We start from the raw sequence: 17,635 nt of genomic DNA, 5'->3' as shown, positions 1-17,635 counted from the left end.
TCCATGAAACCCTAATTTATTGAGCGGTTTCGTCTGATTTGGACACCCCAAGGCCGCGATCTAAACCGGATTCCGTTCGTTCTGCCATCGATCGCTGGGCATCGATCTAGTTTCCAGCCACCGCATCGTCGATCTGTTGGGATTTTGTTCCGGTCTGGGGTGATTCGGTGCGGCTCCGTGAGATCGGTGGAGGAGGGCTTCTGGTGGCTTCATTCTTAGCTTGAATCGGGTGGGACTCCTGTCTGTTGTTGCGGTCGTCCGATGGAGCCTCGCGTTGGAAACAAGTTCCGCCTCGGTCGCAAGATCGGGAGCGGGTCCTTTGGGGAGATCTATCTAGGTCTGTGGTCGCTTTACGTTTGGATCGCTTCGGTTATAGAGCTGGTTTGTGTGGCTTTTTATTGCAGAAACTCCTAAAGTTTTCTCCTTTGGGGGATTTCGAATTCTTGTCTTGGTTGCAGGTACTAATATTCAAACGAACGAGGAAGTCGCAATTAAACTCGTAAGTGTAGCCAGTGTTGTAGATTTTTGGTCATTGTAATGTTTGCTTAAAATGACATGCTAAATTATGTAAGTTAAATGTACATTCTCTTTATGTTTATTTTGTTGCTCAATTTATTCTGGTTTGGAATTTGTTTTGTTAGTAAATGTTCTTCTGAATATTCCTGGAGTGTTCTTTTCCTCCATTAAAGTTGGAAACTTATTAGCTGGAAATGCTTGTACGATATTTTTTTATTTTTTAGTTTAAGTTAATGGTATTCTTTAAATTACATAAATTCTTTAAGCTGTCAAATTCTTTATGTTAAATAGAATCACATGCACAGAATCTCCCTTAGGTTTGGTAGAAAAGCAAGCTCCATCCAGTATTGTTTGGACCATAGCTTGGACCTTCCTGATCACTTTCTTTCCTCTTTTTTTTCCTTTCAATAATTCCCAGTATAGTGCATTTCATCTGTGGGTAGTTTTTCTATTGTTGGTTTTGGTCTTTCAATGACAAGCTGAAACTTAAAGTTGTTTGATGAGTGCATGGAAGGTGGTTTTTGCTAGGTCAGGCTTCTGGATGCATAAAATACTTGTAATGGCTTTGATAAAATTTTCTTGTCTTCATGTGTTATTCCTAATGACCAGGAAAACATCAAGACTAAGCACCCCCAGTTGCTCTATGAATCAAAGCTGTACAAGATCCTGCAAGGAGGAAGTAATAAAATTCATACCCTTCTGGTGTCAAGCAGTTAGAATTAAATTTTTAAACTTCTTACTTATAAATCAAATTTCTTCTTTATTATGTTGTGGCAGCTGGAATTCCAAATGTGAGATGGTTTGGTGTTGAGGGTGACTATAATGTCTTGGTGATGGATTTACTAGGACCAAGTCTGGAAGATCTATTCAACTTTTGTAGCCGTAAACTCTCTCTAAAGACTGTTTTGATGCTTGCAGATCAGATGGTATGTTACCGCTGCAGTGTGCCTTTTCAAATTGACACAATACAGTACTGTTCAACATTGGAAACATTTGCATTATCCTTGCAGCTTTGTTTTAATCTGTTTCTAGCATGCTATACTTTTTTCTTCTACTTTTTTTCTTTATTTACCTCAGTTTGCTTTCTATTTTGGATTCCTATCATATCTTGTCTCCCAACAAAACAATTTATGTCCATCTTCTTTCATTTTGTCAACCAAATAATTGTTCTCTCATGAAATGCTCCTTATTAAACCTTGTTTACCAAAATACACTTCTAACACTTTCTACCATATTCATTATGAATATTCATGTCAATGAGGTTCTGAATTTCTCAAATCATATAGTTTGTCTGATCTGTTGATTTCTCACTTCAGATTAATCGAGTGGAATTTGTGCACTCAAAGTCCTTTTTGCACCGAGATATCAAACCAGATAATTTTATTATGGGGCTTGGTAGACGAGCTAATCAGGTGTGCCTCCTAGTTTGTTGTCTTCGTTTATATCTGATGATTAGGTCAATATTTTGCTTTGTTGAGTTGCTGTTGCTTTTCCATCCAGGTGTATATTATTGATTTTGGCCTTGCAAAGAAGTATAGGGATACTTCATCTCATCAGCATATTCCATATAGGTAAGATTTAATTAAAATTGGCCGTGAAAGTGTTTCTGTTGTTCCTGTTGCATTTCATGATTAAAATTGGCAGATTTGTTATTTTTAGCTCCTTGTCGTGATACTTTTATTTTTTATAGAATTTGCTGTGGATGGCAGCCTAGTCGACTCTATGGGGCCAGCTTCATAGCATAAGACATTTTCTTTGCCTTTTTTTATAATTGTGGCCAAATAAGACAAAGATTGATGTTGATTCTTGATTGTGAATTTTTGTCCGTTTAGATCAAGAGCGATGGTTTGGATTTTCAAATTACCCAGTATAAGATTTACTTGTGTGAATCGGTCAGTGATTTAAAAAGGTGCTCGGGCGCTTGCCTAGGCGCTCGGGCGAGGCGAAGCGAGGCCCGAGCGCCTCGCTAAACTTCCAGGCGGTGCGCTTCTAAGAGGCGCTCGCCCGAGCCTAGGCGCTGGGCGCTTCGGGCGAGCGCCTGGGTTAAACCAGGCGACCGAACCAAGATTTAGGTCTGGTTCGGTCTCCGGTGGTTAGTTGGTTCAATCGAACCAACTAAAACCGATATCAGTTGTCGCTGCCCAACCCTAACCCTGCTCGTTGCCGCTCCCGCGCCCGCTGCTCGCCGCTGTCGCTGCACGCCACTCTCGCTCCTAATCCTGCTCCTGCTCCCGCTGCCGCTCGCCGCTCCCGCTCCCGTTGCCGCTGCTGCTACCGCTTCCTATGTTCTCAGTCAACAGTCAGCACCCCCTTACACTCTTCCTTCTTCTCCTTTTGTATATTGTTAACAGTATACAACAGTATACTATTAACAGTATACTGTATACTATTAATATTATTAGGTTTATTTGAAATTATTATTTTTTAATATTGTTAATAGATTAATAATATATTATTTTTATTTAAAATTTTAAATAATTATATTTATTAATTATATTATATATTTTTTATATTTTAGCGCCTCGCTTCGCTCGGGCGAGCGCTTAGTGCCTCGGACGTTTTTGGACCTTAGCGCCTTTTGGCGCCTAGCGCTTTTTAAATCACTGGAATCGATACCATTTTTACAATATACCTTTACTGTTGATAAATAATCATTACAAAAGCAGAACTTTGGTTTTAGTTACATCATATCTCACTGCATTCTCATGGGTATTGATTTTGCATCCAAGTTCACATTACTTGATTTCACATGGGAATTATTAAGGGCCAGATCCTATGCTGTTCACTATTAGTTATTTCTTTCCCTTAGTTGACCCTCTTTCCACCTCTTTCTTGAATTGATGTGACTGCCTTGCTACTGAGTCTACACTCCTGTGTCGTGTGTTTTCGTTTCTCCATTTTTCTAATCATATTTTCATATTTACGGATTTACTAGTGACTTTGTAGTTCCACATCTGGGTTTGTTACAAACAAAAAGATAAAGAGAGAAATCTCTGTTTTTCCGGAGCTTGGTTCTCATGAAATACTTCCACCTCATAACATCATGTGCTGGATGCAGATTACATGAGGTTCTTTTTTTGTTTTGATGTTATTATAATATATTGCAGAGAGAACAAGAACTTGACTGGGACAGCAAGGTATGCAAGTGTGAACACACATCTTGGCATAGGTATGCAGAATATCTTCTCATATCAGCCTTTTCTTTATTTTGTCAATGAATTTCTTTTAGAATTTGATTTATTGTTTTCTGACTGTCATAACTTGTATCTTTGCATTTTTGGATCTTTTTTTTTTCGGGTTTGTTATTCCTTCTTGATTCTGACTGTGTTTTTCTTCTACTAAGAACAAAGCAGGAGGGATGACTTGGAATCTCTTGGATACGTTCTTATGTATTTTTTGAGAGGAAGGTTTGTTCAATAGGTAGAACCCTTTGTCTTACCGATCTCTGGAATATTTACTCATTGGTTCTTTATTTCTTTTGTTTTCAGCCTTCCATGGCAAGGTCTAAAAGCAGGAACGAAGAAGCAGAAGTATGAAAAAATTAGTGAAAAGAAAGTTGCCACCTCATTTGAGGTAAGTTATTGTCTATGTCATTAACTTTAGCTTTTGTGATCTTTTCCCATTGGTTATGATGACGGAAGAAGTTGTACCCGTAGGCTTTATGTAGGGGATATCCTTCAGAGTTCGTGTCGTACTTCCACTATTGCCGTTCACTGAGATTTGAGGACAAGCCTGATTATTCATATCTTAAGAGACTGTTCCGGGAACTTTTTATCCGTGAAGGTTGATTTTCCTTCTCGTATATGTTAAAATTTAAGGTTACTGTTAATTGATGAAACAATCGCTAGAGAAGGTGCAGAATTTGTTAATTGTGTAAAAATCATTTCTGTATCTATTCTCTGCAGGGTTTCAGTTTGATTATGTATTTGATTGGACCATTTTGAAGTATCAGCAGTCGCAGATATCTGGTGCTCCCCCACGTGCTATTGTGAGTCAAAAGCATATATTATTTATTCTTTTTTTTTTTCCATATCCTGAACAAGTAGATAACCATTTCTGCTATTCCCTAGGGTCCAAGTACAGGACCTAACTCTGGCTTGGCTCCTGCTTTTGCCAATGATAGACAATCTGGTGATCCCTCCTTCTATTGTTCTCATTAATAGATTGCACCTTATCTCTATTGTTCTTGATGTTGATAATTGACTCCAATCTTCATAGAATCTATCTTCAGTTTCTTCCATTTTTTTTCCTCATGTTTGCTTCATTAGCTTGTGCTAATATATTGTTCAAATTATAGTCTAAATTTCTGTTGCTTATTATATTTGTGTTACATGTGTTATGGTACATGATAAAATAAGGAAAATTCATTTAAGATGGTATGAATATGGTATAAGGAGACTTATAGATGTTGTAGTTAGACAAGTGATAATTAATATAAGTGATGTGAGAGGTAGGATGATCTAAAAGAAACTACTAGAAATTGTTAGTAGAAATTTGAATATCTTTTGATTTCAACAAAAGATGTTTTGTACAAAGCTTATTGACAAAAAAGATCCATTTAGCTAGCCCCAAATAGTTGGGGATTTTTCTGGTTTGTTGTTGTACTTGTGTTACATGTGTTACAAAAACATCTTTGTTGTAATCTATTACTCATGCTGTGTAGAAAAGCTATTAGTAATGCCAGCATGTTGAATTTACTTGTTTCATTTTCATAATTTGGAGCAATAAATTTTAAAGATTGCATTTCAGGGCATCGTCATGGACGGGTTATACCTCCAGCTGTAGATTTAGGCAGCTTATCAGATCAGAAAGCACCTATGGGGAATAATCCATCTGTCAGTAAAGAGAGGGACCCTCATCGTCAGGGATGGGTTACACCTCCAGTTCTAGATTCAGGCAGCTTAACAAAGCAGAAGGCCCCAATGGGGAACAATCCATCTGTCAGTAAAGATGCTAAGGTGAGTTTGTTGATCTGTTTTGTTCTCCCCTTTCTATGATTTTTTTTTCAGGCATAGCTATTAGCATCAATACTGATGGATTCTATATTTACAAGGTTTCATTATATATTCATTCTTCTAGCCATGGTTGGCATGAAATTTTAGTAGCCATGGTGGGTTTATAGTCTTTCAAATAATCACTTTAAAAGACAACAACAGCATAAATATTCTGAAAACTAGAAATATATCTCTTGTCGAAACTAACCAGATATCTGACCATTGTGCACGTTTCAACACTAGCTTTTTAAGTTAGGCTTTATCATTAAGCAAATTAACTAAATGTGTGCCTAACAAACATTGAAACTATAAAGAAAGATTTAAATATTTTTAATTTAACTAAACATATAACTCTTTATGGATCTCAATGGTGGCAAAAGATCCGACCCCATATAATTGCGATTTTAGGGCTTTAGTGGTGATGTTCCTAACAAACCTTATGTATGTCAGAAATGAGGTCCTTGTTTGAGCCAGCTCTCGTGGTTGTTGGTCTTTTCTTTACTTTTTGCAACCATATTTTTTTCTTTGTGAACCGTGTGGTTAACGCTAGATCTATGGAATTATATTTGGAGCGTAGCCACTGAAATGTTTATCTAGTTTGCTGCAGCATAAGTTTTAGGATTCCTGTAGAATGTAGATTACTAAAAACAATTTTTTTATGTTATGTTTTGTTTAAATGATCATCTTCCTAATTTTGGTTCTTGAACTGCAGATGTTTTTAGTCCATATCTCAGTTTAGCCTACTTGGAAATTATTCCAAGGGTGATATACTCCAATGTAACTGAAAAATGGTTGATTATAATCTATATAAATTATTAAACTGAATTTTCATGATCAATTTTCTTGTGTAGAGGTCGTCATTGAGGCATTGACCATGTCAATATAAAGACTTTCTACTTGTATCCTGTGGCATTTATGCTCATTCAAGAGCCCATTGGTATTGAAGTAGTAAGTAGTGAATAGTGGTCCAATATCTTGAAAGAAACTGGCATGGACTTTCGATTGCTGTACTATAGCAATTGCAATCTAAATCATTGAAATCATCAATTGGTTTCTTTACCCGATTCCAGCATCACCCCAAGTTGGGCCCCACTCTTTGAGTCTGCTTTGGGTCTGGCACCCCAGAGGCATTTACGCTCACAAGCCGGGGCATCCCTACATTATGTGCATGGGATAAAGTTTCCCAAATATCCTACTTGAGGGGACAAGATAGTTAGGGACGAATCAAGCGTGCATATGTCTGTTCAGCTTGCAAATGTGGTCCACCTCATGACAAGAGGTGGTGATGTGGTTTCTTTTGCATCATGTTCGTATTTATGAAACACTGTAACTAAGTCTTGGATAAGTTCAAGTAAAATATTTACCATCCTCTTGATTTATTTATGATAGTCTAATGCTATTCAGGACTGCCTCTAACCATTTGTTCTTACTCTAGGTGCATGATTTATTTTGTTTGTGCCTTTATGCTTTATCACTGATCCATCAACTTCGTTTGACCTAAATCACTAATCTAAATGCTTAAGCTGAGATTGATAACGGCCTACTCATCAGATCCTTATAAATCAATCTTAGTTTTGCCCACTTCGATGTGAGACTAATCGTAATCAGGGTGCGACAGGGTCGGTAAGTTCTAAAAGTAGTTGCAGGATGCAGTTTAAACTAGCACCATAACAACTGTCTAAAATCTTATTATGATTTTACTAATACTTTATTGGCATATAGATCCATTCCAAGATGTTAGAAAATCATGTTATGCATACTGTAGATCTTTTATGGCATGCAGATCCATTCTGTGATTCTACTAATATCTTATTGGCTTATAGATTCAAAGTATGTCTACATTGAATCTGATAATTATACAGAAATAGACAATTGAGCTCACCATGACTTAAGTGAGATTTATAAACTAGAACTTTTAAAACGATTATCATATGGGAGTAAGGAATCTGAGATTAGCAAAAATTTTTTGCTGCCTCGCTGTTTGGAAGGGTTCTCAACTGTACTTGATATAAGTACACAGAATGTAAACATTTGACTGTTATGATATTAGAGGGTATGTTCTTCAATCTGTAGCTGATTATCTATTTTGCATCATTAATGGAGGTACTGGTACACAATTTTCCTATAGTCTACTTGGTCATTTAAGTTCTTCCAACTTCAGTCGGGATTCTACAACTGAGATTATCTCATGACATATATTGATTAGTTTGTGGGTTGTATCTAACTTTATGATTGAGCTTGAAATTTTTAGATTATCTTTTTGGAACGAAACAATAGGTGCATGATTCTAATATAGCTTTGTTAGAGATGTGTTGATTATGTATATGTAGTTCCTGATTTCAAATGCATGCATATTAGTTTTCCAGCTCAGCTTTTATGGGACAGTCAAGTGAATCCTCGAGGCGAGCAGCTGTTTCTAGTAGCCGAGACATAGTGAACACCGATGCAGATGCATCTCACACTCGAGCTACAGAGGCTAGCCCAGGGAATTCCCGTAGGGTTTCGAGTGCTCAGAGAAGTTCCGCAATCAGTTCTGCAGAGCGGAAGCATACTTCATCTGGACAGAAACCATCCGCAGTTAAGAATTATGAGTCCACGCTCAAAGGCATTAAGGGCCTTAATTTTGATAATGAGGAAAGGAATTAATCATGGTAATTGCATGTCCTTCTGCAACTTCTATTATCTCCGTGTAAATCCATAGCCTTCAGGAAGAGTTCACACCTTGGCATTTTTTTTTTCGCCTGATCCACGAAAGAGGAACAACTAGTCTGATGTGAACTGCTGATTTGGAGTGCCCCCACGTAAGAAAAACAATAACAAGGTGCGTCCAACTGTTCAAGGATATATGCTATAGCTGAGACATTATAGCTTCTTGTTATTATTGCTCTTGACTGCAGTTTGGTTCAAAAATACTTCAATCGGTACATGTCGTGATGCTTTGTTATGTAATTAGTTGTCTGCTTTGTTATGTAATTAGTTGTCTGCGTAATTCCATTGTTGTTCTTATGTTTGATAGACAGATAAAAAATATTACCATTCAAGATTTAAAGCAGACTTTCTGCGTTCTGTAAAATGTAAATTTCCACCAGGAGATTGGACTGTTTTTACATTGTTTCTGTTAGAATTTGTGATGTCTTCTATCTTAGGATGATGATCTCTCAACTATTTGCAAAACCTTAATAGTTTGACATCACACTTCCACCGAGAAGTGTGATTGTTTACCAAATTGGTGTTTGGTGCCTCAAATAATGTTCGAGTTTGGCTTTGACTTATTTTAGTAAAGCTTTGGTTTATGGTGAGCTCACACGAGCTCAAGCTATTTGATAACGAAGGTATTGTTTTAATGAAAATAAAAGGGAAAAACTTTGGTTTATGGTTGTATTTTGGGTTTTTTTAATTTTAGGGATAGTGTCTCTTATTTTTAAAATACCTAAAGAGAGTTTTATTTTTTTGAATACTATAATTATTCTTATTAATAGTTGATCAGTTATATCGAATCAGTTACAATGTTTTTGAGTATAATTATTATGTTTCATGTTTTGTGATCAGTTAGTTACAGCTTTTTTTTTTTTTTTTTTTTGGTTGAGCTGAACTGAGTATCCAAAACTAAAATCATTGTAATTTTATTAAAAATAGTATATCTCAATCTTAATTAATTTAAATTTGTGCAAACCTTAATTATTAAATTTATTAAATATGTTAATGTTTTGATGAAATATTTTATTTGATAGTCTTTAAATAATTCTGAATGAAAATTATCAATTTCTTAACATGTTTCAAAATAAAGGATGACAAGTCCTTAATTTTTTTTACCTAACCATAAATTTAGGTTTATATTTGTTTTGAAAAATCATATAATATTTTATTTTTATTTATTAAAAATAATAACATAAAAAGAGGTATTTCGAATCACAATGTTTCTTAATGGACTTACAATGTTTTCATCATTGAATCAAAATATTATAATTCTAATAAAAAACATTGAAACTTAGTTTCAATTAATTGAATTTCCAGTTAACCATAGCTATCACCTTCACTATAGGTTTTGGAGTATTATAAAATAATGTATATGTGAGACTTTGAATGATTTAGGATGAAACAATATTTGTGATCATTTATTATAAAGAAACATAATACACTAAATAAGATGAAGTTATTGAATGAAGTTATAATGTTTTTATGTTAATAATAAAAATATTATAATCCTATTCAAAAATAAGATACACTAAAAACAGTTGTTTACAGTATTTTTGATATATTCGCATGTAGTAGTACTTACAAATAGATTGATATTTTAGATTACTAGTCAATGAAAATATTTATCATGATATCAAATCAAATAATATTTTTGAAATTATATATATATATATATATATATATATATATAATTTGGGAAAAGGAAAAAGAAAGATATGATGCTACCTAGCTCTTGTAATGTAAATTAATCGGATGTAATTACCAAAATTCAAGCAATGTACATTATTTGTCTAACATACAAAAACATAGAACAATAAAAAATTAGAGATTGCTTCCTAATCAAATCAATCTCTATCTAATAATATATGCATATAGATATTTATATATTATCGAAAAAAATAATTAAAAGAACAAAATCTTCGATCGATGCTTGTGTTATCGGTTAGTGCATCCAAGATCTGCGTGCCACCGTCGCTCGCCATGGTGACTCTGCCTTGCATGTCAAAGTCCCAACCTGTTGCTTCCTGAGCTGCATTGGGAACCGTCGCGACGTCTTCCATCTCCTCGGTGTTCTTTCTGAACGAGGGGTACGTATCATCGTCGACAGAACATCTCTGCGAATCGAATAGTAGTAGCAGCAACGCATGTAACTATCCACCAATTTAATCGAAAAAATCGAATCGAATGAGACTGAATTGGTTCATAAAGATTTGAATCGATTAATCGATAGTTTAGTCTTGAATATTATAAACAGTTTCAGTTGAAAGGAGTATTCTTCTTTGATTTGGTTAATCAATTCGAATCAAACTGAATCGATTTTAATTTGATGAACACTTGCCTGATCGAATTCATTACCTTAAAACTTTTATCGATCTATTCTATATATATATATATATATATATATATATATATATATATATATATATATATATAACTTATTCATAGATGAAGTAGCTATATGTATGTATTTACCTTGACATTGCTGAGGTCTACGTTGTTGTCTCGGAGGAAGATGATGAATTCCTCGAAGTTCTCTTCTGTTGGGAGGTAGTGACCGCTGTATGGCCATATCGCCTGAAGAAGAATGCATGCATGCATGACAACCAAGAATTCAGACTCTGTGCATCAATCGACAAGGATGAAGCACTCTCCCTGTGCTGAAATCAAAGTTTATGTGCACCTTAAGCACCCCTCCTGCAGCCACCAATCTCCCCGCAGCCGTAGCTGCTCCCCCAGCTAGAAAGCTGGAATGCTGGAAGTTCCCCTTCCTCTTCTGCTCACAGGAGAAGAAGAACATATGATGGTATCTGACATATCTTCTTTGCTTTGGGGGTTTTGATGTTACGTACCTGACCAACATAAAGCACTCTTGATGTGCTGAGGACAAAGATCCACTTGGAGCCTTCCACAGTGCTCACGGGGAGTCCACTTTCCCTGTAGACGAGCCTCCCATCCTCCACGATGACTTCATATGCTTCCCTCTCTTTCTGCATGAGGGTGGAAGAGTATTATTCATCTGCAACACTCGAACACATGCATGCAAAATATGGTCATCAAGGAGCATACTGGTCCGAGATACCGAATGCATTGGTCTTGAAGGTTGCTTCTTGGGCACTTGTCGAGGTTTATCTCCCGTCCGTCGCCAACATCCAGCCTTCATTCACATGCAGAGACGAGGACAGACCAAAGAGGAGATCATAAGCACTGATATAGTTCGATTTACAAAGGGCAGCTTAGTGTATGATCTCCCCATACTCACCAGAACAAGAATGGCTGGGAGCTCTCGTTCTCAAACCAAACGTCATAGTAATACTGCAAATTGTGGCCGTACCGATGGCGTGGATCGATCTGCACAGCAGAATAACCTCAGTTTTCCTATCTCTTGTTGTGAGCTGCACAACAACGGTGACACACACAAGGAATCTTACAGCTTCTAGCCAGTGTTGTAGTGCTAGTTTCTGAGCCTTTTCATCTTTCGACAAACCCTTGCCGACCTGAAAATTGATGAAACCATCGATCAGAGAGAGAGAGAGAGAGAGAGAGAGAGAGAGATGCTTTTATTACCTTGGCTGCTCTAGTTCTTGCCCTTGCCCATCGGGAAGCTGCTGTTTCGGGTTTTCCAACGTTGAAGAATGACACAGAGCAATGCTTCAGAGACGCAAAATCTAATGCCTTCCACCTGCCACCAACCCAATGACATCAGAGACATTTCCTGAACAGGTAGAACACAAACACAAATCCGCCGGAAACAAAATGTGGCAGAGGTGGAGACAGACCAGAGCTCCTCAACCACGACCGCGCAATCTGCTAGGTTTCTCCTGCTTCCGCACAAGCTCTTGTAGATCCTTTGCAGCTTGGCGGCTGCTGCATCGGGCTCACTCAAAGGCCTCGGTGAAGACAACCCAGGAAGGCACCTCGAGAGCTTCGGATCACGGACCGCAACTGTTATGGTCTCGTTCATGGCTTGGTTCTTGCTCTCATTCATCGTTTGAAGCCGAGTGATCTCAATTGTCATCTCGATGTCTTTCTCCCCAAAGCTAATCGATCCTACGGAAACATCTTGTGTTTCAGCCAAGCCTATGAAAGCAAGGAAAAGGACAGACCCATAGAATCGACAGGAAGAAGAAGAAGAACAGCAAGAAGAATGACTTTGCAGGAGGACGGACGACTTACCTTAGCTTCATTTATAGATAGATGCCTTAAGCAAGCAGCAAACCGCGGTATCGTGGAAATACGAAGGGGTCACTCATCACTGTACATGCAAATGTATACAAACATGTCGACCGTGGACTAATGCGGCATGTCACAGGTAGCTTCACACTGACATCACCACATCAACTACAGTTCTACTTTGTCGTAGCTGATCACGACCAACTCCAGCTCGCATTTTCTTTGAATTTTTTGATCCATCCCTTCATTAATTGGATTTAGATTCATAGACACACTATCATTCTCTCTCCCTATAATGAATGTCCATTCAACCTGATGACATCAGATTCATTCATTCCAACGATCCTGATGACGGCACAGAAGCATCGGATGGACGGTGATGGACGGTGCAGAAACGATCCCCCTCGTCAAGCCGTTCATATATATATATATATATATATATATATATATATATATATATATATATATATATATATATATATATATATATATATATATATATATATATATATATAGTTAGTTAGTTATTTAGTTAGTTAGTTAGCTTAATAATTAGAGGTGTAAAATAAAATTATAGATATGTTTTAGATGCGACATAAATGGTAAACTTCTCACGCTTAAATTGACGGAAAAATAAGCATCTTATTCAAAAGAAGAAAATTTCTTTGTTTTCTTTGATGATTGTAAACTTATAATTGTAATAAAATTTTAGGATAAGAATTTATATTTTAAAATGAGTTTTAAAGTTTTGTCATTCGGATGACCAATAAATAAAAGAACATGAACAGTATATAGGATTCGATTAAGAATCTTTGGTGCACACAAGTTGTGGGAGAGAAAGAGGAGATGAAATTTATTAAAAAAAAAAAAACATAAATATAGAAAAATAATAAACTTAAAATTTATATAGTTCAACATATAAACCCCCTAAATTTTCTTCATCTGTTCCATATCTACCAAAGATAAACCTTAAAATAATTATTCAAAATATTCTCTTACTATATTCTCTAAGAAATATTTGAAATATTCTCCTTTCAAATTCATGTGCTTATTCTTTCTTTCTACAACGATAACTGTTGTCAGTCCGAGGAATGTTTGTGAATACGGAAGCTGTGTGTGTTCTCAACAGGAAATTGAGGGTATCGAAGTTGTACATACAGTAAATAGGAAGTCAAACAAAGAGATGCATTCTTCGTCCCCACGTAGCCATCCATTCAATAGTAACTGATCATGTTTCTATCACAAAGACATTCGATGATTCATGGCAGATCTAAATCACCAATATTGTTTCCTTTTCTGACAGAACAAGTTCAGACTGTCAATGTTGACAATAATTAGGTGTTGTGTTGATAGAAATCCGGCACATTGGACTATCAATGTGTGTATGATATGACAATGTGCTCTGAAGAAGACAGTCCAATGTGCACATTGGACTGTGAAACACTTGAGCTTGTCAACTGTCTTCACACCTTCTCAAGAACACCTGAAACCAGAGAAAACCAGGCAGCCTCAAACCCACAGTTATCATGACAAGTTGCCAATGCATTTATTTCTTCACATGAATATTGGATATTTCTGTGATCAATCTAAAGATCAAGAGAGCTCACTTCTGCAATTATAGCCACAATCTTTTCTTTTAATCACTAAATGAATCATTTTATTGTCACATTTGAAACAACTTATTCCCCCTATAAGGACAAAATTATAATTTCTATATGACAAAATAATCTTTAAATGAAAGTAATTAATTTTTAACTGAAACACATCAGCATTAACAGCTATCAAAACAAATATATGCATATCAATCAGGGAAGGTCAATCATAGAATATCAGCATCAATGATAGACATACTTCATTCAACAATAGTGAATCTAATACCTTTCTTATGAGTTTTCATAAAAGCAACATAACATTTTTTAACTGTATTAGTAAAAAAAAATCGTGCTACTGCTTTCTAAATGAAATAATTTGTGGTAGCAACTAGAGCATTTGAAACATTAATCATGTAAGATTTCCAAAGCAAAAGCTAGAGCTTTTTTAATATAACATCTATCTAATGTTATCATTCACAGCTTATTGATTAATCTGTGCTTACAAATTAAGTGACACCTTAGTTGTTACAATCTTCCCCACTATACATCTATGGATTAATGATTAATCTGGCTCCCATCGGAAGTGAGAACAAACTGAGTTGTTACAATCTTCCCCACTTAAGAACTCCACGTTCTTGTCGAGGACCCGACATTATGAAACATATGAGGTCAACCTAACAGTGGTATCACTCTATCAAATATCACACTATACTCAATATTAGGTCGACTTTGATATCACACGGTATGATCCATAACTTGATAGACTTGGACCACTGACCTAAAATGTTTAAACTTAAATTAAAAATAGTACAACAGTCAAATCCTTGTGAGACTAATTGGGGATCTAACATATACATTCAATCAAAAGTGTTACGTACCACATTCTTGACCTTTTCAAAATACTAACAAAGTCAAAATAAGGAACATTGCCATCAAGCCGATTATCGAGGAGGCTGTCTTGCTATCTATAGAAGAAGCAATTAGAACAATATGTCTTTTAAACAACATTGTTCACTAAACAATTCCAGTTATCTCTCCAACCAGTATGGATGCTGATCATACCATCCATCAACACGCATCTCAGCCATCCTTGGAGCCTCACTGAGGCATGCATCTATCTTGAATGGATTTTTGAGATGTTAAGATGGAGTGAAAGGTTTGAGATGGGGGGAATTTGTTCATCTAATTTTGCCCATCTCACACACAACCTTTGAATGCAACTATAAACAAGACTAGAACTGTAATTTCTCTAGTCCAAATTGTGCATCAAGGTATAGAATATTCAGGTTATCTAAAAAAGAAATAAAATCACACAGGTCGAAATTTTCTCACAGTGATCTAGCATTTTTTACAAAGAAAATATCTTAGCATCTCACCTTCATTTTTTTTACCTGTTCTATTTTCCGGGCACATTCTGAAAAATTTTAGATTAACCAAATATATATTAAGATATAAAATTGTCATGAAAAGAGTTGAGTGATAAAATAAATAAAAAATAAAAAAAATTCTACTATGTAACCATATAATTATATGACCACCATGTTGACAGATACAACTTCAAACAAAGTTCACAAGAAACGAGGTATCACACTAATATACAGCTGGAGTCAAATACAGTTCCACAAAGTGAAGATTTGATATCTCACATAACATCAGTAATCAAATAGCCTAACAATGGCATGATGAGCATGGTCCCAATGAAAGTAAAAACATCTTGTAAACTAGGTAAGAGCCTCTTCTGTGTTTGTAATCTCTCCTAAAGAAAAGCAGGCTCTAGCAAGGAAACCAAGTTTGGTAATGTTCACTGCCAACAAAACAAACCCCCAAGTACTGAGGATGTTGACTGTTTACAGACAATTATGCAATCACATATAGATAATCAACAAAACTCTAAACCTTTAGAGCTAATTCTTCGCCATACTGAAAGGAGGGCAGGATTTCTCAAACCTTTTTGCAATAGACATCTTTTATTGTGGCTTATTGTCCGATTCTTTTTTTGGATGAATTGCTTCCACAAGGGCCTCAATTTCTTCCTTGGCTCGTTCAAACACGTTTGGGCCTACAACTTCACCAATAGGAGTGTTCTCATCAATATCATTGCTCATACCATGAGTCTCTTTATGGTGTGTTTTCCCCCTGTGCACAGGTTCATCAGTCCCTTTCTTTGCTCTCTCAAGTAAATTGGATGATTCTACTTCCTTCTCTGTTAGGCATTACGAACAAGAGGCAATAGGTTTAGATGATTAGTGTAACATGGAAATCATACATTTGTCAGTAAGCCAAGCAGTACTTGTGCTCACCAGCTAAAGCAGATACTGTCAGTAGTCAAGCCAAGAGAACTATTAATTTGAAAAAGAGGTTATGCAGAAGCTCTCAAGTTATGGGCATTGAAGAGCAATGGAGAACATCTATATTCATGTCTACCAGTATCACCAATCCTACGAGTGATATGTGAAGTCTAATTCGAACCAAAATTCTCAAGAAATAAAGAAGGATTAATATGTTTTAAGAAAAAAGAACTAAATGGCAGTGAAATTGGCATAGCGGCAGTTCCCCTCAGATAACCCAATCATCTAACTCATTTCACAATGACCCTCATGAAAAATTGTTATTCATAACTTTGAACTGCCTGAGTGTAGATCTAAAATTACCATAATTCCTTTCATGATGCTCATGTTGAGGACTCCCCTTGGGGTGGAGAGCTTCTACAAGGGCTTCAATCTCTTCCTTTGCTCGTTCAAACACATTAGGACCTTTAACTTTGTTGATCGGTGTGCTCTCATCTATATCATTGCTCTTTCCATGAGTCTCCCAATCATGAGTTCTCTGCCTATCCATGATCACCTTGATGTCTCCTTTCCCTCTCCTACGGAATCAAGTCCCTTCCACTCCCTGATTCCAAACAGCATATCGCCGATTAATCCTTGTAAGACGAATATAAACATAACACTTGAAAACATTGCTCGATCAATTAAAAAGATGAACATAAATCTACCAAAAATGTGAAATTCAACCATAAAATAACGCCGCTATCGGATCATCTACTCTTGATGGTCAAGCAATGAATATTGTATGAAAAAGAGACATTTGAATTCATCAGAATCATGCTTCGAACATCGAGATGCAAGGAACATGAGAGACGCTACCATTTGCTCAACTAATCATCAGAACCGGATAAAATACCAAACTTCGACCATCAAATCATTCGCAGCTAAAAAGAAGGCAACAAATCTGTAGATAAAACGATTAACACCGCCAGAAATAAGAAAGCGAAGATGGTTTAAAGGGATCGAGAAAGGATCGGATAAGGATGGAAGACATCACCTGTTCTTCGATTGGCAGGGATATTAGGGTCAGCCGTGAAGGCAGACAGCCACTGAGGGGAAGAAAAGGTAACAACGGAAGAGGCGAATGTCGCACGTGCGACCGCAAGTAACTGCGAATAAACTTGTTTTCCAAATTGTTTATACATGTTTTATAAAACTTGTTTTCTATTTTCTAGAATTGCTGAATAAACCGTAAATGTTACTGAAAACAAAATCAGAAAACAAGAAAACTGCTTTGATTTGTAGCAGATTGCTTAACGGGCCCAAACAATTGATGGCCCAAATAAAAAATGGCCCTAACGGGGCTCGAACGGCATCGCAGCGGCCGATTGCTGCAGGT

At 36.4% G+C, this 17,635-nt stretch overlaps 3 protein-coding genes across 3 annotated transcripts; 1 reads left to right on the top strand and 2 right to left on the bottom strand.

The window, feature by feature from the left end:
* Positions 1 to 113: 113 nt before the first annotated feature.
* LOC135645890 (casein kinase 1-like protein 2) lies at positions 114 to 8,321 on the top strand. Its single transcript, XM_065164771.1, has 15 exons — positions 114 to 337; positions 459 to 499; positions 1,126 to 1,195; positions 1,294 to 1,442; positions 1,833 to 1,928; positions 2,017 to 2,087; positions 3,624 to 3,685; positions 3,860 to 3,923; positions 4,005 to 4,089; positions 4,173 to 4,299; positions 4,422 to 4,504; positions 4,587 to 4,647; positions 5,266 to 5,474; positions 7,869 to 8,161; positions 8,266 to 8,321. The coding sequence occupies exons 1-14, from the start codon at positions 262 to 264 to the stop codon at positions 8,154 to 8,156; spliced, it is 1,482 nt and encodes a 493-aa protein (XP_065020843.1). The 5' UTR covers positions 114 to 261; the 3' UTR covers positions 8,157 to 8,161; positions 8,266 to 8,321.
* A 1,668-nt stretch (positions 8,322 to 9,989) lies between these two features.
* LOC135644231 (IQ domain-containing protein IQM1-like) lies at positions 9,990 to 12,273 on the bottom strand. The gene is made up of 10 exons (XM_065161701.1): positions 11,984 to 12,273; positions 11,772 to 11,886; positions 11,636 to 11,701; positions 11,467 to 11,555; positions 11,274 to 11,361; positions 11,057 to 11,194; positions 10,888 to 10,980; positions 10,680 to 10,781; positions 10,222 to 10,321; positions 9,990 to 9,997 (listed from the first exon to the last, which is right to left on the bottom strand). Exons 1-10 carry the CDS (start codon positions 12,220 to 12,222, stop codon positions 9,990 to 9,992), a joined length of 1,038 nt encoding a protein of 345 aa, XP_065017773.1. The 5' UTR covers positions 12,223 to 12,273.
* A 3,263-nt stretch (positions 12,274 to 15,536) lies between these two features.
* On the bottom strand, positions 15,537 to 17,287 carry LOC135585376 (uncharacterized). The gene is made up of 2 exons (XM_065161849.1): positions 16,621 to 17,287; positions 15,537 to 16,172 (listed from the first exon to the last, which is right to left on the bottom strand). The coding sequence occupies exons 1-2, from the start codon at positions 16,805 to 16,807 to the stop codon at positions 15,937 to 15,939; spliced, it is 423 nt and encodes a 140-aa protein (XP_065017921.1). The 5' UTR covers positions 16,808 to 17,287; the 3' UTR covers positions 15,537 to 15,936.
* Positions 17,288 to 17,635: the final 348 nt, after the last annotated feature.

This window comes from Musa acuminata, chromosome BXJ3-8, assembly GCF_036884655.1.
Source record: "Musa acuminata AAA Group cultivar baxijiao chromosome BXJ3-8, Cavendish_Baxijiao_AAA, whole genome shotgun sequence".
Classification (NCBI taxonomy): Eukaryota; Viridiplantae; Streptophyta; class Magnoliopsida; order Zingiberales; family Musaceae; genus Musa; species Musa acuminata.
The sequence above is the reverse complement of the archived record's forward strand: the minus strand, read 5'-3'. Positions and strand labels throughout refer to the sequence as shown.